This window comes from Varroa jacobsoni, unplaced genomic scaffold, assembly GCF_002532875.2.
Source record: "Varroa jacobsoni isolate VJ856 unplaced genomic scaffold, vjacob_1.0 scaffold_431, whole genome shotgun sequence".
Lineage (NCBI taxonomy): Eukaryota > Metazoa > Arthropoda > Arachnida > Mesostigmata > Varroidae > Varroa > Varroa jacobsoni.
This window is the reverse complement of record NW_019213333.1, coordinates 507,960-531,993: the sequence shown is the minus strand read 5'-3', so window position 1 is coordinate 531,993 and position 24,034 is coordinate 507,960. Positions and strand designations below refer to the sequence as shown.

The 24,034-nt window shown below is 40.8% G+C and overlaps 1 protein-coding gene across 1 annotated transcript in view; it reads right to left on the bottom strand.

Annotated features, from left to right (window-relative positions):
- Positions 1–24,034, bottom strand: part of LOC111260372 (uncharacterized) — a 43,194-nt gene that overhangs the window by 11,548 nt on the left and 7,612 nt on the right. Inside the window, exons 2-6 of the mRNA XM_022833080.2 lie at positions 23,532–23,639; positions 20,397–20,594; positions 17,492–17,632; positions 9,081–9,436; positions 4,237–4,417 (exon numbers count right to left, since the gene is read on the bottom strand). Of these exons, the coding sequence (XP_022688815.1) occupies positions 4,237–4,417; positions 9,081–9,436; positions 17,492–17,632; positions 20,397–20,594; positions 23,532–23,639 (984 nt within the window). The remainder of the gene's footprint in view (positions 1–4,236; positions 4,418–9,080; positions 9,437–17,491; positions 17,633–20,396; positions 20,595–23,531; positions 23,640–24,034) is intronic.

Sequence of the window (24,034 nt, the reverse complement as noted above, 5' to 3'; positions counted from 1 at the left end):
CGTAGATGAATTTTTTCTTCCGAGGTTTGATTGACTAGTAAACGTTGACCGGTGTCGAGAATTCTTATAATTCATCGAAATAGAAACTTAAGAGGTCTGTCCCGATTTGCGGAAGAGATCATGATGTCGTAGGAGGACTCATTACAAAATCAGGGTCTCGTCAAGTCCGACACCCAAGTGGATTTTTTTTTATTTATAAAATGCTACTCCTTAAAAAAACTTAACGGGACAATGGACGCTAAATTTTTTTAGCAGGAAAAGGGCGATTTGTTGTATAACCAAGCTATTTGCCCCAGGAACGTACTGTATCAACTCTAGCTTTTTTAGTTTAGCTTTTACAAAATATTTGATTTATTTGTTGTACATCGACTCCGTACATGTCGTCATCGATATTTTCCATGTCTCTGGAAAGAGCCATTTTTACTAGACATACATAGATTGCGCAACGAGACACGTCGTGCAGGCATGTTCTATCATAGCAGGCTTGACAGGACACCAACGCTGTTCCGTGTGTAACGTACATAGTTGAGCCAATCTGCACATGTGAGCGGATAGTCTGAACGGCGCTCCGCTACACAAAATCTGCCACTATCCAGGCCCATAGTAATATGTAGTTCTTACATATAAGAGAAATTCTTCCAAGCTTGCAGGTGCGAGATGTTAAAAGGCTGTATACATCGATTTAGATAATTGACTTGGCCTCTTTGCCGTTTAGATCAATACAGAAAGATTGCGGCCTCAGACAACGATGCACGCGCCTTGAACGGTAGAGAACACGTTGATTCGAGGTAGGACCCGTCCTTTAATTCGGCACTGGCAAGCAGACAAATACATTAGATTTATCTTGACTGAAAGGAACGCAGCAACGATGGAATATACTCGTATCAGTGTAAAAAACCAATCAAACATTAGTTATATTTCAGCGAAGACTGGTTTTTGTGTTCATATTGTTTGACTAACGTCAATGTCGTTATACTTCTAGCTGTCTATCTCGATTGGCCCACATGAAATATTGTCACGTTCGCAGATACTGCTACTATACAAAAATAGAACATATTGTCCTCAATCGGTGTCAGTGAGAGTTTTTTCTCATAATTTCTCTCGATACATGAGCAAAGGGTTACATAAAAATGGCCTTAACCGCAGTGGGACCTGATGATCAAAAATATAGTTGAAACACTGATCAGGTGCATTGGGAGGTTGTGCATTTGCAATTTGGAGCTCTACAAGAGTATCATATCCTGGCAACTGGCTAAAAAGATACATTGTATAAATCCCTCGGTTCACTCTGGCCATTTCGGTATCTTCGTCAGTCGTTCGAAAGTGTCAGTTGGTTTGTCCACTGATCTTTAAGTTACTAGCTGCGTCAAGACAAATAGACAAACATGATTCTACTTCAGTAAATGTCAACTAAAAGAACTATAGGTAATTGACAGAAAAACGGTCGCCCATCAGAGGCAGTAAGTAACTGCACGGCTCCGTGGGGCGGATGGCGCAACAGCGGTATTACAATGGAGCATCGTCCGGGACCACGTTAGCAAATACCGCACGCGTTAGATCGAGTGCACATAGTCAATTTCTGTAAACAAAAACCCTATTGAATCAGTTTCTAAAAACACGTTCTCTGTGTTGCTATATTTATTTGCGTGACCTCTATATACTTGTTAAAAAACTTAATTACAATATAAACTGCATCGCCGTTTGTACACCCGGTGACGGTTTACTACAGTTATGGTCAAGCAATGCGTTGGCTTCTAGGGATTGGCGGTCTTCTGCTCTCAAATACATTTGAGAACATATGAAACTGGGCCTGTAAATACACACACCGTAGAAGCTTGTATGTTTGCAGCTCAAAGAAAATTGCTTCTGGGGGTTAATTGGTGTTTTGCCGAACGCACGACAAGAGTACAAACATCGCCCTATTTAATGTCTCTACAAAAGTATAATTAACGTGCGACTGTCCAACCTTCACTCGTATGTATGGCTCAAGCCTAATGACTTCCGGATATTAGCGATTTAGGATTAATAACAGTATATACCCTGGACGACGAACGGCGCTGTTTTATATATACATTTACATATACATTATCAACTCGTACTCCATATGAACAGATGTGGCTCTTTTTTTTACATTTATTCTAGGTTAGTATGGCGCCATTATTTAAAGGTTATTTTTATTTTGGACAAACAAGCGGCCTTTTTTCGCTTGAAAAACTGTGTGGCACCTTTATTTCTAAGCTGCAGCGACACATTACGCGTAGTCGACCCGTAGACCGGCGTTTGAACGACACAGTCGACGTTCACTACAAAAGGACTATCTCGATTATAGTTTAATTTAGTGGGCTACCGAGAGGGACCAACACAGTGATCTGCGATCTCTGGCTAGATGACAGTAGAACGTTTGCTGCTATAGCAGACGAACTTAACTTGTTAGTTAGAATCGAATAATGAAACAGGCAAGGGTCACAGTGTTAGGACTAGTTTCTGCTTTTTAAGCCATCTTCCAAGAAAAGGGACAACTTTACAAATGACAGAGTTTCGCTAGCTGGCGGTTGAGTACAGCAGTTTCAAAACGATGTTTCACGGTTTGGCCGGGTTGTTTTTGCGCGTGCCTTTCTCCTCCGTGCTAATTACATTTACGGAACAATTCCGTAAGGATGGCAGTCTTATATCTTTTGAGACAACTCGGGCAGTACTACTATCTACCGATCTATCAGGGTCAACCGAGTCTACCAGGTCTTCTTAGCAGGTTAGAGAACAAAAGGGAGTCCTCATAGGTCTCCAACGAAGAATTTAGGTAAAACAGCACCTTTAAGATCACCTTCCTCAACTCACGTTGCTTCTCATTCGGCAATGCGCAGCCGTGTAGTTAGCTTTGCTTTTCAAAATCGGCAGGATGACAGACACAATTCGAGTCTTGGTAAGTTTAACGCTTTCGGTTTTTTTAGATATTATTGTATCTACGGTCAAACAGTATGGTGCAAGCCAGGAATTACTTATAATAATGATTTGTGGTTCAAAAAAACGCGCTAAACACGATGGGCTTTACAAAGCCGCGCACGATTACATTTGTAAATAACTAAGATCACACAGCGAGAGCGCGCAACTTCGATTCACCTATCCACGTGCCGTACGTATTTACACGCAGAGGTGTTCCATTAATATAACATTGACTTTTCCTCGTATTCAACTGAAAACGTCAAATACAGAAATGCTTATTTTCTTAGGAAACGGAAAGACACTGAACGTTTTGAATCGAAGTGTACTCTAGCTGATACTAATAATAACCAATCAGATTATATACTGGGCTTCAAAAATGACGCGAAAAATACTTATTACGCGAAATGTATTTCTGGTGATACTGTCTTGGCCTTGCTTGCCTTTATCGGCCTACATCACATTAGCAATATCGATTTAGCTCTTGAGCAACTCACATGTTTCGACAACACTAAATTGCAACTCGTTTGAAAAACATTGCAAACCCCGAAAATAACATAGGTCGTTTAAAAACTGTCTTCCGTGTTTTACGTCCGGTACTTGAGCTACTAGGCATTACATTAGACGGCGGGTTCCCAGTACGAGACGAGGTCTGTCTACGTAGGGATTCAAACATAGATCACCAATGGTCTGTAAGTTTCGCAAATGAAAATGTTATTTCTTAGGTACTTTAAGGACGACTTATAGGTCCTTCGCCATCGCAGTAGTCATACGAATTAAACAAATAACTTGTCTATCTACCGCGGAGAAGTTCATAGGCTTGAATTATGTATACAAATTAGCTGGTTTAGCATATTAGGTCCCCTGGTAAAAGTGTAAAAACTCAACGTCAAGCTCGATTTCGAAGTGACATTTAGGAACTATCCTCATCTAGCCGGTAACCTTGGACCTTCACATAAACCAAGCAGACATATGGTCTAGCAATGCTCAACGGTTGCATGCGTCATATCTGATATATGCACGCACACTCGAGTGATTCCGTTATAATCATTAGAGTTCGCCAATTTCTATTGTTGTCAATTAGAAGAAAATCAGAGAATATTCATCGATGCTACGGCGGTAAGGAAACGTTCCATGTAACCAGGACAACATTCTTGTTTGATCAGTAGGCTCGAAGGTTCACTATGTATATAGTATAGCAATCGGGTGCACTTGGGTGAAATGTTATGCACGAGATATCATCAAGGTAGTATAGACATATATAGTAGATGATCTTATCTGGAAAGCGGCAGTATTAACCTGCCAGCTGTGTGGTCGAGTGATCTTCTGTGCCGCTGCTGTTTTGCTGTTGTTGAGCTTGCGGTTGCCTCTTTGGAGAAGAGGGGTTCCTGGTGGAGGTCCCACCGACGTGTGGGATTATGAAGCTGCATTGGATCTGATGGTGCGGTAACTGATGATGGATGCACAGAGAGCTCGTTTCCTATAATAACAGTGGTAATAATAATATATACATACGATATGTAAATTAGAATATATTTTGGCGAGCTATTTTATTGCAACGGACGTGGGTTCATTTGCCACTTTTGAGTTTGGAAAAGTTTTTCCCCCATGGTAAAAAGCAACACGTCCCTTCCGTAATTTAAGCTATTAGTCAATCTCTTCGTATTGGACTAACTCCCAAAACTAGAAAGATCACTTGCCCCGAATGTAGTTTTACGTTATGGCCAGTTTTTATGCGATTTTCGAAAAATTAGCGGAAACTTTTCACTGGGTGTAAACGACTCAGAAAATGACCAAACTTAGTTAAAAGGCCATTTTTAACATAGAAATTAACGGTCTTCTTTGGGGAGGAAAATATCAATTGGGTCGGTTAGATAAGCTCCAACACTTGACAGACTTTTCACGCCTTTTGTATTTTTGGACTATTTTGAGCGCTTGCACTTTGGCGTGCTGCGAGTCCAAACTTTAATTTTGTTGGAATATTTTGTATGCAGTATAGTTACGCTAACCAGTAATGCCTGGCGCATTGTTACTATTAAGAAGTTGTTTGGGAATAATATAAGAGTTTTGGAGTCCACAGGGAAGTTGTAGCCGCACTTAATGATGATTACATCATATGGCCATCAAAAAGGCGACGCCTTTAGCGCACGTTAAAGATTTTGTCAAGGTATCTCCGTTTGCTTGATTTGCTCTAAAGTGGTTCGTACGAGCAAATCCCAGTTTAAGTGCCATATATATATATATGATGCCTCTCCATTACCTTTGAATTGACCAGCGTTAGTTCGAATGTGTTTGTCTAAAGGATAAAGTGAAAAATAGTTGAAAAGATCAATTTTTCTTTTCTCATCGTCATCGATTATTATATATTATAATTTTGTAAATAATAACTGAACGCACAACAATCCTCGTATAGGACAAATGACAAAACTAGCAAATATTGCCTTCAAAGAATGGTACCGGAAAAAGTGTCGCTTCTAGCATTAGCTCAGCGTTACACGACCGCTCCATTAACGATGATATGTGGGCAAAGATTTGAGACAGATATAGGCTATAGGCCAACTAGCTTTTGCGATAGACTCAGACGTATATGTTTCAAATGAGAGAAGCGATCGATTACAGTTGGAGTTGCTCTATGTATCGTGGCAGAACAATAATAGCCATAAGAGTTCCGAGTCTCTTTCAGCGGTTGAAAATACGAACAGTTAACAAACAGCATGGCCCCTTGTTGACTAAAGGCTAAAATTTTAAGATTAGCAAACGTGAAATGAACATTTTGTCAGATATGGTAACACCTTAACACGTACCTTACTGATGGACGTTTCTCGATTTATTAATTAAAGCCAACAAATACACCATACACGATATAGCAACTAATAACTTCCGAGGCTCTCAGAGCTATTTGAAAGTTCGGAATCATGCTGTTCTCTCTTATACGTCACGTGTGATAACAAGATACGCAACTGACAAGAAGGAACTACTCGGGGCCGTAATATGAAGCAATGTGCAAAAAGGTTTTTTGCACAAGGTAGGCGCTACGCCCCTTTTTTAAGCCTGAAATAGCGTTCAGGTACGATTTGGACGCGCATACCCTTACAGGAACCAATGCAATGCTGGCTACACTTGTGATGTTGTTACATATAAATGACGGCGTGTTCGGGGGTCAGCTCCGCGCTAAATCTACGGCGAGCTAGGCTGTAAATGCGTACTGTTAAAATAGATCGTTGCTTTATGATCGAATCTAGCGTAATACGGTGTCATCTCAGGTTACGCTACGCCTGAAGACCTTCGTTCTTCATTTCATCATCGAAATATTTGGTTGGTCCTATACGAGGGCATCAGAACTACCCGGATAGTTTCCATGCTTAGAACATTGTCGTTGTTGTTTTCTGTTTAGCTTGCTGACATTTGAACCCAGTTGCCTATCGTAGAGGCACCATGCTATTTGTTTGCAAAATTGCCAGTCAGACATGTTTTTCAGCTTGTATATGCGTGCACAGTTCGATATCTACTATGCTTTGAGTCTCCACGCGCTGTCTGTGTCCGAAACTAAATAAATACCTCCTTCTTATACCCTTATATCGTTATTCGTTTGTTTCTGTAAATTTCATCTAAAATCTATCTTGCATGCCTAGGAGGCAACACTGGAGTTATTGCGCTTTAAGATGATCGTTCGAAAGTGCTGCATTTTTCCTTATATCGGTAGGCATATTCTAGACCGCGTTTCTCATATTCTGGGCATAGGCATAGATAATCGCACTAACAAAATCTACTCTGGGGATCCAAACGGAAACCCTGAATTATCTATACAGAGTATATCTCTCTGATAAAGGAAGCTAAAGGACTAGAATATGTTCGGGCAAACACCTCTCTCGAGGCTGAGCTTAGACTACTCCATTGCACTATCAATACATAAAGTAGTAATACGACCAAGTAATAAGATTGTGATCAAGACTCAATTTTTAAGCGCAAGATATAACACATAGACGAATGAGTTGGGTCTACTGAACTGTTAGGTTAAAATCAAGCGATGCGTTGCAATTACAGGAAAGCACAAAGTACAAAAGATCGATTATCACAGTACTACTGAAAGCAGTCATAGAATTACTTCTGCATTTTTATTTTCTATTAATCTAGCTCTTTGCGATATCGATCATGACATATATAGTAGAGAATATAAACCAGAAGAAAACGCGCTAGATCTCAAATATCTATGGCGCTAACCTCAGTACCGGTAATGAAACAGATGGATACGGCGCGTATTTAACGTGCATTGTAATATACGATCAACGATACTTTAACCGTACATAGCTATTAGGCTGCTACCTGGGTCAAACTTTGTATGATGTAGCCTATGACGTCTAACACAACATGAGTTCATTAAAATTAGATACTGAACGACTCCTTTGCATAGTAAAAGTTGTGATGGTATTATTTCATTTTTTTCAGTTGAGCTCAATACTTTTTTTGAAATGGGTTGGCCTAATGCTGTGCACGCCCAAGTGGGTCCACGAAGCAGTGTCGATCAGAGTGTGTGAAGCTCGGCCCCAGACTTCATTCCGCCTCGACCACTGCCCACTAATTTTATCATATATGGCTCCAACAGTTGAAAGCTCAACTGGCTTAAGGGGATGCAGCAGAACTCACTACGTATTTTCCCTAAACATGATCGATTTTTTCTGTATTTCCGTAAAACGAACGTAGCAGGAAACGCATTCCCGCTTGCTTCGACGTCGCGGAACAAGCTCATTAATGAAATATCCACTTGAAATTAAACTCATTCATATCTTACGTGATTAATAGATACAAAAATGTTATCTGTTCTATCAAATATTTATTTTAACTTAGTCATAAATGCTTTTTTTTTTTTTTTTTTTTTTTTAATATCCTCCACCTGCTTCTCTTAGTACCCTTTCCCATGCGGAGTTGTGTCAATCAGAATACTTTTTTCTACACGTTTTCAACCTTCCAATTATGTCCTTTGTTTAGCTATTACATGTAAATTTCAAAATCACTCCTTTTTGACATTAGGCAGAATTTTTTGATATTTAATAAAATTACATCCAGTTTTCATGCGGTTCAACCCCACTTAGGAAAAAATAAGCTTTTCGATCAAGCACCCAGAGGGTTTAAGCTCCCGAGCGTAGACAGACTTCGCCACATAACTCTGAGTCAGCCGTCTGATGGAATCTAAGTTGAGCTTTCAAACAGCTGGATACCTATAAGGAAAACAAAATGTTTTTTTCAAGGACCACAGCACGCTGACTATTATCGATAGTGATAGTTTATACACATGACCTGAATCATAACTGGATGATTTTCTTATCCAATAACTCACCTAGCAATGGGCCGGAGATGCGAATGTCAGGCAAATCCTGACATGATTTAGTTGTTTACAAACAAAAATTATAAACATCGGGGCATCGCATTTAAGCTGATTCTCTACCGCTGACAGAGGGCGTGGATATAAATGGGCTGAATGAAGTTATGTGGATTTTTCGGATGGATCAGGGACGAAGGTAAGTTCACCGGTGAATCGTATGTTAATTGACTCTGTTGGTTCCCCAGCTGGCAGTTTTATTGCATAGTAATTTGGGGTTGCGAAATACTCGTACGTTCTATGGTAATTGCTCTCCCAATGCTAGTGCATAACTGGCTTAACTTCCTTTAGACCGTAGTTGGTTCATTGTTTACGACCTTGAATATTGGATTTATTCTCTATGATCATATTTTTAAAATTAAAAGTGGTTATTCAAACATACGATTTCGAAGATAGACATTTCTACTTTTACTATATTGTTAATATTTATATGACTCTTATATTATGAATCGACTAAAACTCGTCTGTTAGTAACTACCTTCAAGTTTTAAGTTTAACGTCCACTATCGCCGTAAGGTGTCTCGACTGACACGCGACTGACTCTCGGCTATGCCTGGGTTCGAACCTAGACCACAACGTGTGCTCAACATTAGCAAGCACACACGTTACCTACGGGAACACTATATTACTACTTGTTGGGTTTCGCTTTTTAGGTTGCGTTTATCAGTGACAAGTTATTACTGTGTTTGGTTGAAGAAGTTTTCAAGAACAAGCCAGCATTGTAGTCATTATTTTTCTATTTAATTAAGTAGTTATACAGACATACCGTGATATGACTAGGTCTCCGCTGGTGAGCGGCCCCCAGAGCATGCGAGTGCTTATGACTGTAGTCGCCGAAGTGATTGTTTTGTTCCCCTAAGCAAAAGCTCGCTCGATGCTGAAAACTGGGATTGTTACTGTGGGCGCTGCTGCTGCTGCTGGCCTGGGCGCCGCCGTTTGTGACGAGGCTAGCCCCAGATGGTAGCACTAGAGTCGCGCCTGTGGGACGTTCGCCACCATGGTTATAATGATGCTTATGGTTTTGATGACTATGATTGTGACTGTGATGAGGCTCGTGACTCTGTTGGTGATGAAATTTTTTACCCAGACTGCGCCGAAAGCTGCTGCGCCAACGCTGCGACCCTATAAGGACACACACGTTTTATAAATATAGTATTATAATTATCCATATATAACATTATTTTTAGACCGAATTTAATTCAACGCATCATTAATACCGATTAGGCACATGGATGTGCATTGTTATTACTGATGTTGATTTAGTTTGTGAGATCTCACATCAGAGAAAATCCGCTCACTCTTCTCGAACAGGGACGCGTTCAATTCATGCATGTCCATATTTACTTATCACACATACATATCAACAGTTAATGAGCAATACTTTTACGACAATATGTAATTCCGTGTAACGAACTTAATTAGCGCTGTCTAACTTACCTTACACAAATCAGATTAATTGCGCTGAATTTAGTTCACATCTTACCTCGGCATATGTGTACACGTATCACATGAACTGCTTGCTCTAGGTCCTACATCAAATAACCTAGTACTTGCAACTCCCTGCATTTAATGATCGAGGATCCATGGCAGCACTTTTGTATCCTATTTACATCAAAATTGTCGTATAGAGACGTATTTAAGCCTGTCAAGGCCCGTCTAAGCTGCCCCATTGGGCTGCTGTATCTCTTGAGCTCCAAGTCCCTTAGCAACGCTTTTGCTGATTTCACAGTGTCCAGTGACGTCCTTGTGCACGCCGTCTCGAGCGAATCTATTCATTTTTAGAGTCTTTCAGATGTCCCAAAGCAGACAGTACACCATTTCGTCGCCTGACCAACTCGAGTTGAAAGGCCGATCAATTGACTGACAGATATTGCTTATCAGAACACAAGCTTCGTGAGTACCAACTGGTTTTTCAGTTTTCTTCAATTGTTGCTGTTTTTGACTTCATCGATTCTATTCAAGCTACCGCAATACACCAGCTCTTGCTTGTGACGTGACAGCGGTTTCTATCAGTGATCGTCGGATCGTTGCTCCTTGCTGTAAATGTCAGCGAGTGCTAGCCTGTATAGCCAATAGATTCGAAGCAATACTGTGGAGCCATTAGCGGCGTTGGCATCCGCCAACGTATCCCCTCTTGTCGATCCATGTAAAATAGCTCGCGCAAGGATAGCTCAATCGTATTTACTTCAAGCAGGTTACAACATCTTGTAGGGCGGTGCGCATTTATACACTTCATTGACGTCTCTCCTTTTCGACGAATTTAATGAAAGCGAAGTAGCCCGTCGAACGAGGTAACATTGACCACGTACAAGAGTTTGTCGAAGCTTCGCAAAACAAACCGCTTAATAGGTGGTTACTGCATGTAAGGCGTATAGAGTGAAATGTGTTGGCGACAAGGTTGTAGCATTGCCTTTAACAATCGGAACCAAAACGGAATGTCATCAAAGAATTCCTAAAATATGTACGTATATCTGGTCACGGTGCTGAATAATACCTGATGTTCACTGGTGATGTTCGGGCCAGGTATCGAGAAAACCTTGAATAGTGCCGTCAAGGTTGCTGGTAACGGAAACAACAGCAGTAATGATGGTTCGCAGGGAAACGATAGTTAGTAAAGGTCGGCCAGCTTCTGTCCAATAGCTGGTTTATTGCTCACTTGCCGAAGAAGATTCTTTAATCTGTTGCACTGGCGCCATGATCATTGTCCTATCAGGCGCGATCAGAATTACGATGATCTCCTTCCAATCGGAACACTTCGAGTGCTCTGGTGCAGTCGTGGCGAATATTTATGTGTCTTTTCTGTATCGGCCGCGCCTGTGATCTTTGCTGATTACTCCACGCAACGAAATCGCACGTTCACGGAGAATCGTTGAATACGCAAAGTTCAATGCGTATACAAACGCACACAATACAATGTTGGCGTCATGATGTGATTTATATTAACGTATGTTTGAACACGTTCCCCGATTCACGTAAACTTTAGAGCGGAATGATGATCCTCACAAAGTAACCGTTCCTTGAAAAAATTTAAGCGTACATTTCCTAGTTCTACGGTTCTTTGTTACTACTACGCTAAGATTGGCATCAGGTGCAATTAGGACCAAGCATCAGAACCGAGGCTTAACTGGGAACTCGTTCGTTCCCTTACCGGCCCATCAGGTCTATTGTCTTGCATGGGGGCGATTCGTTTGAATGCCATTTGTACAGCCGGGCCACCTATTGTAAACAAATGAAGATAGTGAAGGTGTCCCACGGGGACTTCACTACCCATTTCATTCTTTCAAGGTGAACCAGTAACGGTAAGTAGAGTCTTTGTCCTATAATATACCTTTGCAAACCTTTTTGTCTCTATTTTTTTACCGGACCCAGTTTATTTCGACTGTCAGAGCAACATTTCTGATCTTCCGTCCTGCAGCATTGTTTCAGTAAACTGCAGACATCTGAAAGCGATTTAGGCATCCGTAGATCGTGTAGATAGGGGTAACGTACTGGCTTGCTGAGGTGACCCAGGTTCGATAGAGCATAGAGAGACAGTTGGTTTTGTGCTGAGTGTCAGCTAGCCGTCTGATGGAACTATGTCTAACAGCGATACTAAATGTAAAGCTCGAAACACACAGGCATTCGTAGATCAATATGGTTTAGAAATAGGAAAATAAATCAACAAGCTAGAAATGACGATGTTACCTGAGCGTGGATCAGGGTTTGCTAAGCAGAGATTATCTTGATATGCGAAGGACTTTGTTTATTTTGTAGTAGTTTGTTTGCTACGCAAATACAATTGCAGGTTAAACAAACCGTGTAATCAATGTGACCCAAGCAGTGGTCCAACATAAGCTTAACTCTGTGCACGAGCAGATGTATTGGCTATGTCTAGGAACACTATACGTTCATTTACATTGCAAACTGGGAGTTCTGTTATGGCCATAATTCGACAGAGTAGACATTGTGCATGCGGTGTTTTACCGCTATGGTTTTGGTGAAAGCAGACGAAGGTAACCTGGATTGTGTTTCGGTGCATCTAACACGAGCGCGCCATTTACCTTTGTAGCTTTGAAGAAATAACGTGACAGCTTGATAAGCGTGGTACCTTTGGACCTATGAAAACCTATGGCTAAAAGAAAACAAAGTATCATCATCATGTGCGTAACACGTGTAGCGGAGCAGCAAAGGAGGTCACGTATATTCGTGATATAGTGGCCGCGTGTGCACTCATATATATATATATATATATATATATAATCAATAGGCTTTTCGGACGAAAATCGGTTATTATATTGGCAAGTTATTGAAAAAAGAACACGATGTCAACCTGAAACCCGAAGTAACAACAATAAGCTTCTCGATTCATATTTCTTGGAGATTGAAAGTCTGTGAAATTACGGTGCTTGCAACAAGGTCTAGCTCTACATGATTGATTTCCGTTTCGATTGTTTATACAATAAGTCAACGTTTGCATCGTTGCTGGTCTCTCCAAGTATGGTAATGTGTAGGTGCGAAGCTTTTCAATCAATCAAAGTATCGAAGTTGTCAGCGAAACAAACTTCGCTCCATCATTTGATTGCATGTATGTACATAAAAAAAATACGAGGCTACATGAAAACGTATTGTGAAGTCATACTTGTCGCATTCTCAGTAAAGTCTGAGCAGTAAAGGCAGAGCAGCTGTCTATACTTAACTGTATTCCCTTTGTTAAGCTTCTAATAGGCGGTTTCGCACTATCTATCTCTGCGTCTACTGCGTGGTCACGCAGCGCGAACGAAAGCGACGGTTCCTGTACCTGTCTGGTAACGAATCGCCGTGGCCTATCGCCCACATCCGAGCATTTCCATCCATTTGAGAGTCCATAGCGTCTGTTGTGCTGTTAGTTATTGAGCCTTTCAGTGTTGAATGGAAAGCAATTCCTAACTGCTTCGTAACCTTCGAGAAATCTAGCGGAAATGTCGATAATAATTTTACCGGCTTGCGAGGACTATGAAGAAGGCGGGACGCTCTGAAAGCTGTTGAACGACGCATGGCCTGCAGCAGTAGTTGTCTGCATCGATGAAGAGAAGTTCGGCGATACGAAAGGCGTTACAATATTTTGCTCTTGAGTCAATTTCGTCTCATTTATGCAGTACTAAGAGACGTTTATCATTTACTGCCAGAATGCTCCACGAAGAGCTATATATGTCCCGGTTATAAGCGGTGTATACAATTAGTCCATGCTAAACAATCTCGTGCTCTCTATAAGGTCATAGATTTTGTGCGATTCACAAGAGAAGATTCTAAATACTAGACTGTCGCCTAGAAGCAGTGCATTATTTATATCGAAAATCTTCTCAGACTATCCCGATCTGACTTTCTAATTTATGATATTCGCTGGACGATTTGTTTCGTCAGTATACATTTAATACGTATGGTTAGTGCGTGGCCCATTACCGCAACGAGTCGTTCCTTAAACGGCTTAAATTCAATAGCAGCTTCATTTGGAAAATGAAACTGTTGTACCAAGGGTACAGCGTAGGTTTGGGAGTAAATATATTAGGGAGATAGAACCTATTGTTTACGCTACAGGCGGAACAATCGCTGACTGCTGCCGATGACTGAGATCTGACCCCTATCACCCAACATGTCTGGTTCTGATTCGATTGAACATCATTAATTGTAGCCTTGTGCTTCTTTGGTACTCTTAGATGTCCAAGTGCATTGGCATACACTTGGCTGGAGGGCACTGGACAGTCAATCATAAAATATAGAACACAATCTACAGTTGAATAATTAATGTAGAGGAAGATCGATTGAGCCGCATGAGATCGCCATAGACCGTGTTATTACTTGACAATGCTTCTGTTCCAGGACGAGTAACTTGTCCAGCCCGTAAATGAGATTATTTGAACGGCTTGCCGATTTCTACCTTTTTAAATAAAAAAATTATCTTTATTGTGCTATGATCGTCAATCAAAAAGATTCATTAAGTATAATCATTACCTTCCGATGTTGCTTGCATATACTTTATGTTATTTACTTATTCTTCACAAGTTCTATTATTATTAGTACCTTGTTTGATATTATCTAGTATCGTGGTGATTAGATGCTCAGGTTGAAAGGCCAGCATCTTTCGCCAAATGCTAGCAGTCATTCACGTGTGCATCGCTATAATGATTTTATAGGCGAGTGACCTTCAAACGACCTTTTAACGGTTGCCTTTTTCCTGTTTCAAAAATTAGCACGAACGTATTTAAATAAATACCAATATCCAATCAGTCAAGTCCGGCGTCTTATTGCCAGCACCCTGCATATGCTCTAGCCGATCGCTATGCTGATATTTGTTACCAATGGCTTAGGGGGTAAGTGATAACGACAATCAGGTGCACATCTAAAAAGCTTTGCTTACTGGACGTCCGAACTCTGTCCTCGATTGACGTTAGTGGACCAAACGTACTTACACACAGTGATGGCGGAACTCGGCTAATACAACAAATGGGAAGCTTCAGGACCCCAGCTCATCGATAAATAATAGACAAGAGAGCGGCTACTCCTTGCGTATGAACACGACTATGGCACCATCGTGCTTTGTCCGTGGTTGCCAGGGAAACAATCGAAAAACGGCATTCAACAAGAGAAGGACGTGACCATGTTACCTAACTGTATGCAATGAATCGCTGCCTAACCCAGGTATGTGTATATCTCAGCACAAAATATTTTCCCAAGTAAGAAATTCACCCAGATGCTGTTACACAGCCAACAGGCACAAGCAACAAGAAACGAACTGCATGAAAAGCTTGTACTGCAACCCGCTTATGGATGTCGCAGTTAACAATTTATTAAACCACCACTATATCTATGACTAAACATAAAGCTTACTGACGCCAGTCCATGGGCTTCACGTGGAAGAAGAACGATTTCTTCGAAGAAGCTGCAAACTCAGAATCCACTACGCGTTATGTCGTTTGACCAGTGAAACATATTGGCCAGGAACTGTATATGCTGAAATAAAGAACTGCTGACCCGTAGCCCGAAACAAAAATCTACCAGATGCACTGAATTATTGAACCATAGTACATTTACTCAGGCACAGCTCAGTCCCTAGTGGTTTAGAGATTGTCTTCCCCCTATTTTAACGGCACTAAAAACATGAAAGGATTTCGTCGTGCATCTGATTGATAAATTTGACAACAAGCTCGGCTCATCTACCAAAGAAAACAGATATATTTTCTCCGTGAAACTATCCAAAAGCGGCGGACGTTTGACGATCGGCATTTTCACAGTAGCGCCGCAGCATCTGAGTCAGGGTTCGTACTATGCTACCGTTGGATTATCATCGACGTGGTACAGCTACGGCCAGAAATTAATCACCTAGAACAATGGAACTCACATTCGATTGTCGGCTATGACCTGCATCCCTCAGTTGAAGGTGGGTAACCGAAGGTAATTCGACAGTGACTTCCCTTCAATGAACGACTCCAGTTGAGAATTTGCCTGATATATTAAGGAGGCTTACACAGTTAGGATACACGACGTCGTTGTGAAACAGTCGATTATTTCACACGATTGGTCATTGTCCGAATGTCATTGGATTACACTACGTTAAGATAGAAAACTTATAGGCTCTTACGGTAGACATAGGTATACAAGTTATGTAAGCGAGGTAAATTACTTTGCCGGTAACTGACGATCACTATGAACCAACCAATACATAAATAAAAACGGTGTATGCTTATACGAACACGTTGGTTAATCTGCTATTGATGTATCATCATAAAAGCGACCATTTGCTCACGAGCAGTTTTAGTGGCAAAGCGTCGAAGATGAACTTAACGCAGTGACTTCGAACTAGAAGCAACGTGTGAACAGCACGTTGGTCTAAGGTTCTAATAACCTTCGTTGAGGCAAAACACTCCTTCTCAAGCCTCAAATAGAAGTTCTTCCTGGTAGCGCTGTGCTCGCTCCCGACTGTCATTTTCCGAGTCATCATTATTATAGCTGGTGTTTTTTGGGAAGCAACATTATCGTAGTTTCCTTTCAGCATGGTCTTCCGTATGATATCGTTGCCGGCTACGCAAGTCGCCTTCAACCAGCCTAGTGATCCAACGCAATGGCGATGTGATTTCACAGTTCTGGTAAATGCACCAAAAAGTAAGAAATCGCCAATTCTACAAAACAGTGAATCCTAGTGACCCTCATTGAATATGCTATAGGAGAAAAATATTGCGGTTCACATTTTCTCAGCCTACATAGATAGGCTCAATTTTCCAGTGGTTCTAGTGGTCATTAATGGGCTAACCCGCTGAGACGCCACATGCTTATGGGTCCTTAAATGAACAATTCTTTGACCGTATGTTGCCTATACAGCTATACTTACAGTCCTCGCCTAGTTCTAAGTGCATGAATGTATTCGGCCTTTGCCAAAAAAACAGAAAAAGTTTCGCCAATTGGGAAATATACAATTGAGCGCATTTTAACTTGTTTCGCTTATATTAATATAAATATTCTAACAATATACGATCTTTTGGCATTTTCAAGTTTATATGACCTACATAACAGTAAAAAGCATCGTTGAGTTTATCGTATGAAATTTATTCCATTCCAACATGTATACGTCACCTTGATAAATATAGAGGTACCTAATTATTGAACATAACTACCTATTATCACGCGTACCTACATGTAGAAGTGGACTTCTATGTGAGTACCGAAAATATATGACGTCTCTTACAGGCATATCAAGTTTTAACTATTGTTCATTATTTTAATAGCTATATTTATTAAATGGCACGGATGTAGAGTCTAGTATAGTGTCTCTAAAGAATATTTTAGGCACAAATAAGTGTTTGTATACAGAGATGATTCTGTGGATAGGTGTATGACACCGTTCGGGGTGGATTGGTCTTTCTGCCACTAAAATAGAGAGACTCATTGCTGTCGTTCATGTTGCATAGCCCTTATTTCTAGGGTGAATTTTTTTTTGGTAAAAGCTGGCCTGCTGTCCTGTTTATGAAAAATGTTCAGCCTATCAGTGTTCTTATTTCGCAACACCAAATCTGCTATTCCGTATTATTACTGTGTATATTCCTTGCATTATAACCATTATGATTATAGCGGAAGCTGAAATGGTTCTGCGACGCATAAAATGAACGAAATACACATCTAATCGTTATTCGACATCCGCTACAAAGTCTTTGATTTAGAGTTACTCACCTCTCCGAATGGAGGAGTTGAGCCTGCGCAGTGGGGCGCAGTTGGGGTAGGCCCTTTGCAGGGCGAACACGCTCTCATTCATACCCATTCCGCCCCAGATTGAATCGTCATCATAGTCTTCGTAGTAGCAGAGTGTTTTGCCTAACAAAATACAACACAGTACATATATGTTATCGACATCGAAATATGATATATACTAGCTCGAATAATTTCCGCTTATTTAGAAATATTGTAATTCATTTACTTCTAATAGTTACCTGTTCAACATGTTTCAAGTAACGTGGACGGCGGGAAAGTTCATGTCTTTCGTATTCTGCCTAGCTTGCTTTTTTAAATTGGATAGGAACAAATCAAAGCTGTCGAAGAATTGGGAGAGGTTTAATGGAAACCTCTCTTCTATCTGTGCACATCTTAAATATAATTTTATTGTGTTTTAAACTGGAGGGATACTCATAAACGTAGTTTGAAGCAACGGTCTTCTCTTTAGTCAGCCTTTTCCGTTGGCCTTTTGCTGTTAGAAATTTTGACTGTCCGAGTCGTGTGTCCTGTCGACTAGCAACCTCTGCCTAAAGGGGACTTCTCTCGTCGAGCCAAGTTAATTACCTCCTCTGTCTGATTATGCGCAGGATATCTATCTATCGAAATCAATATGTCATCTATTCAGCCATCGTTAACTCGGCTCTTTGGTGTCTAAAAGCCGTCCGTTTATTTGAGTTCATTCTCAGATACAACGAAATTGTCTTACCTACACCATCGGTCACAAAAACATTGCCTTCGTTCTGGCGTTATCTTTGCCACTTCGATTCCGTTCGTACCGGTAAGATGTACGAGTGTTGTACGCTGAGATCTACTTTCAGAGCGCTTTACTAGACAGTACGTGGACCTTTCAAGCGACCGAGCCTTGGAAAGGTGCAAAGACAGCCTCATATTCCTTGTCGATAACGGAAGCTGGACGTAAATGTTCTGCCTGTGCGCTTTCTTTACTTCTTCAATGGCCGAACGTTCGTAATCTTCCCCAATGTTTGTCGGCGATGTCGAAGGGAAGTGAATGTTCTCGCAATAAAAAAATTATCACATTTCTAATATACCAACTAATATAATAACTAAGATTACTAAGTGACTGGAAAACGGTAAGAGCGGACGTACTACAGCTGCTAATTTTCTGCACCCGTTATGTCCGCGTAATTCCACCCCGGTCTCTATCTCGACCCAGGTTTGCCGACGTAAGTTTACAAACAGCTGCTTCATGTATATGCTCGTACGTATGTATCCGCTTGGCGGAAACAAACGCGACTGACCATGGACCGAGACATAATCTTCAGAGTTATCCGAGCCGGGTCAGAATGGGCTGTATATAGAAGGTGATGTTCCTTTCGGCTCAGATAGCTTATGGCACGATGGTGGGTTGTTCGTAGTTAAACACTGACTATAACGCTCTCTTTTTACGTTTGAGACGAGCGTTGCAGTATCATATGTTAGGTAGCGTAATTTGATTAATGCCTAAAAGAACGTTATTTATTGTAGGTTTGATGATGCGAAACACATCAGACCTGTTTCTCTCTAATCGTCGTTTAATAAAGGTACATTCACTAATGTAATGGTAAATTGTTTCGCACTTACGTGCTCGCCATCTGTAGTTAAACATGTGTAAGGCACATATAGATAGCAATCATCCACGGTGTATGATGTAAAAAGTAATGAATATTTAATTTTTAAGAAACTTTAACTTCGAACCTGTCAGTAAATGCACATACGACAAGTCAATGCCGATTCGTTGCATCTATTCGACAACGCACAACTTTTCACTTCAAAGAACTCATTGTGTGTTACTTTACGAAATTGCCTCAACTTAATCTTTTGGTAATTTGGTTTAGCTTTTCATCGCTTCAGTCCGGATAGCAATTTCGCTATGATCGAGATGTGACTTCCGTCAAATCGTACCTTTTTGGTGCTATCAATTCACAAACGTAGTTTCCTGGTGAAAATGAAAGTCAACATTGGGCGGTGTTTAGGTAGCGTTATCCGCGGCGGCTTTTGTCGGAGGGGAGAGGGAGGGTCTTCTTGCGCACTATTTATTTTACGTGTCCGGTGACGGGCACACGAATAAAAAACCGGAGCTGTCTGACATTTAATAAGTTGATGGTAAGGCAATACAAGTCGTTCCGGATCATGATAGTTGAGCCTATGAAACACCGAAACTTAGAAAGTGTGCATACAGATGGTTAGCCTGATACATCGAAAATGCTCCAGGCCTCTCTTAATCGAAAACAAGACGTTGCTCCCACAGCTTTGCTATCAGTGTTGTAAAGGTGGTGACAAGTTGTTCGGGTTCTGCCTAGTAATGGGGCTCGAAAAAATTTTTCATAAGAGACACACCCCTTCTTAACGATGCGTTGAGGATTCCTTGTTGTGGTATATCTTATTCAGAAATAGAAACATTATATGATTTTCTGATTATATGATGTTTTGATTTTCCATTGTCGTTTGAGCATAATTGCTACCAATGCTCAGGTGCTTCATCAAGCAAGCAAGGCAATTGCGTTGGCTAAGCGCGTTTTTGTAACCGAGAATACGTTTTTAAAGTAATTTAATTTAAAGCCAAAACCAAGCAAAAACGACAATGTATATTCTGTGTATTTATTAGTATTAATAGCTTTAACAAATTCCACCATCTTTGACTTAAAAAATGTTTCGAGTTTCACTTCCAGTACTACTACTATTTAGCATTGCTTCAAATGGTTGGCTTCCAGAACGAAACGAGGCATCCGATTTAAAAACCTAGGCCATCCCATATCGTGTCCCCAAATTTAATTAGGCAAAAACGTTACTATTACATTATCTCGGTGACCGCAATCTATGGCTAAAGAGGCGTCACAAATTAGATGAGATTTGTAGCTGAGCTCACCCGTGAATTTGTGGTAGATAAGAGCAAGGATAATGACGACCATCATCAGGAGGCCGACAATGATGAACATGATCCCTAGCGAGCGGGAGAAACCCGATAAGTAGAGGCCCACTCCGCAGCCAACCGCAGCCGACGAGAAGAACAGGTTCAAGATGACCCCGCAACAGTTGCGCGTACACAGATACAACGCAAGTAAACCTGGAACCGCAGTTGCAGTATCATATATAGCTATTATTTCTGCCATACATACCTGCATATGTGTATAAAAAAAATACATAAGATTTTCATTCGATTTGTACACGAAACAATGCAAAATGAAGTTTGAGGACTGATGACGCCCGATCCCCAGTTGAAGATTAAGTGAATAAATTAATTATTAACAGATACTAAATTTAGTAATTTTTAGAATCATCGCTGAATCGACGCATGTATGGTCTTAGTGTGGTCGTTCGTGATTTGTGCACGTCTAAGGGACTTCCATATGAAAAATCCTAAGTTTATGTTTATTTAGAATCTAGGATTATCTGAAACTGCTCAGTGCTTAAGCCGATTTCGCAAAATATCTAGGAACATGTCAAAACTGACTGGAGAGAAAGGGACAGTAATGCAAATGATTCAAGTTCATTTCGGCATGTCCTTCTACCGTAGAAGCTACGAATGTAAAATTTGCCAGACCTAGTCTGAAAGTACGACCGACGAAGTTCACGACCACTGGTAGCTCCAGCACGAAGGGAACTAATACCTCAACGATCGTTCCCCTTGCAAAAAAGTGATTTTCCTGATTTTGGCCAATATAGGCTTGAAAGAGTTTATGCAGAAACTTTCATTTACGTATTTTCTCTGTTTAGTTCCTTGGTATCGAGGACACTAGTACCAGTAAAATAATCTTGCAGTGATAAACTTGTATACAGTGGTTGTGCATAGCATAACGAGCGACCTAAAGTCTCTATTCTTTTCTAATCAGGATAATAGCGCACCATATTACGCACCATATTAACCCAATTGCCTTTCAGTTACCATGGGGAACCATCAGAATTTCTACTATTGAGGGTAAATTCTAATCTGACGTCACCGCGGACTCTGTTTCTCGCAATGAGCGGAAGTAAACTTACTTATTTCAATCAATAATCTATACGTGAACCTGTAAGCGTGATGTCAGTCATACAGCGGGTACTAAATCGGCATAAGCGTATTCAAGTCTATTGAAAAGGAACAATGGAACAGCCCGCACCATCCGACGCCTTTCTAGATGTTCTGTTGCTGTAAGCATATTTAGATCGACTATCAACAGTAAAATTATTAAGATAAATAAATCTAGCCTAGATAAATCTAGATAAATGATGCATCACTGAGGATTAGAGAACAAATCTCGGAATATTGATGTAATAAACTGTTACCATCGCAAAAGTCTTCCAGGCAGAACTGCATAGGTGGAATAGTACATATGCAGCAATGTACCGAAATACCGGTAGCGTATTATTATGTTTCTTATGAATAAACAATATATTTTGTAGGGCTGCATTGTAAAAATACTTTAGAGTGAGAGCGATAGATCGGTCGATAGACTTCTTCTGTGCATTTCGTAAGACTATTGTATCCGATATTCGCAAGATAATTTCATTTCGGCCTTTTGGCTCTTCAACACAATCCAGTAGGTAATTCTCATACGAGAAACACTGAACATACAATAAACCTCTCATTGTTTTCAAAGCTAACGTAGTTCATTGGTAAAGCGATCGCTTGATAAACTCGCACGTTTCGAAAAGGTGTCCTCTATCGCTTGAGCATGAATACACCCTGTGTCTCACTAACCTCCAACGAACATGATCCCAATCGATACTCCTGGCCATAGCACGTAGAGATTGGCTAAAACGCCCCCCATCGTTGGACAGTCTGCTAGCTGCTTCGCTGCCTGTTAGGCGTCCGATGGGTCCTGCTGGGCCGTGCTAACAAAAAACGTAGATGCTGCCGAATAGCGAGGGTAACATGGAACACTTCAAGTAGCCTGAGAAGGAGGCCGTCACTGGACATCGGCTAAGCCGCAAGTGATCTTGAACTTCGTGAGTTCACTATCGGGTCCTTCCTCCTCGTCGATTGTTACACCCAACAGACGCCTTACTCTCTAGGTTAGGGTGACATATGCATCAATAAAAGCCTCAGAGAGTGTACACTCAATGGGGTAACATCTGAGACACGAAGCCCAGCTTCGGTTCAAAAGAAGTACGGAACAAGGTCAGGAATATAAATCCACCCCCTAATTTCTCGTTCTGTGACTAATGGTTAGTTGGAGATGCTTATATGCCTCAAACCGACTAAACTTTGAACGCGTTTGTTTGAACGCGGAAGGTGTTTCTGTCGGCCTTTGCACTGTTATTCTGTGCCCGTCCAAAAGCGGCCGTACCATAAGCCAAGTTCCTACAAAACGAAGCCGAGAGATCAGACTCTTGAGATTAACTGCCTCAGTGATCTCTCACAGTCGCCCTATACGCGTTCCTAAAAAAGGGCAGATGCCCACGAAATGCACGTCACGATAGAGCGCATGGAGGAAAGTAAATGGAGATTATCCAGTAACAGTCGTACAAAGCTGTCGTCATGACAACTGATGGAATCTTACAATCCACTGATCCGTGCGTATGGTCTGGCCATACAGCAGAAGACTGTTTTGAATTTTCTATGCTGAATTAACAATTAGAGTAAGCACGGAAAAAGACGTTTGAAGGTATTCTGCCTAATTTTAATCACTTATTTTGCCGCTGGTAGCACGTCACATTTTCATTAGGAATCAGTAGGAAGCATGTAGACCACGCAGACATATGGTATAAACATCTTGTGGATCATGTGATAATCGAAGCAGTCTTTGATTCCCCCATGTGCCAGCTTCGAGAGCAACATGTTCACATTAAGGAACAATATATCTCGCAGCCGAATGCGAATGTGATTTGTACTATTACATGCTATACCTGTTCAATCAGGATAAAGCGCTCATGGTGAAACTTACGCGGGGGACGTTAAGATTTCTTAAGGATTCTTTTATTAAATAAAAATTGCCGAACCCCTCTTTACAACAAGTATTTTACAAATGTATATTTTGTTAAAGAAGAAAATCAAGTAGAAAACTGCTTAATTTCAACTAACCTGGAATAATGATTGGGCTTCCTATAAGCAAGACTTCCATGTCTGTCCGGTAAGTGAGGCCAGCCCCCTGGCCGAGATATACGGCCACAGCAAAACATGAGCCCACACCTGTAGAATTACAAGTTGATAGTGATGATAATCTTCTTTATAGTGTAAATATATAACTAATCGTTACTTTGTACCATAGTTTCTCATAGATAATTTTCACGATAGACATTCTAGTTGCTAACAGAATTACAAGAGCTATCCAGGTGTGCAAAGTTCAAAAATATAGCAATAGACCTGAGCGAAACCACTGGAAAAGGGCTGTAATTAGCCTGTTACTCCTCTAAAGCATCCCTGTGATAACACTACGATGGGACTAGATTAGAGGTTAGCAAACAAAGTGTATCGCTCCAGACATTTTCGAAAATACTAATATAATAAATAATAATAGTATTTTTTACCGGGCTTAATCTAATTAAGTCTATGCTTTGGTACATGTCAATGTCAAATCATTATAT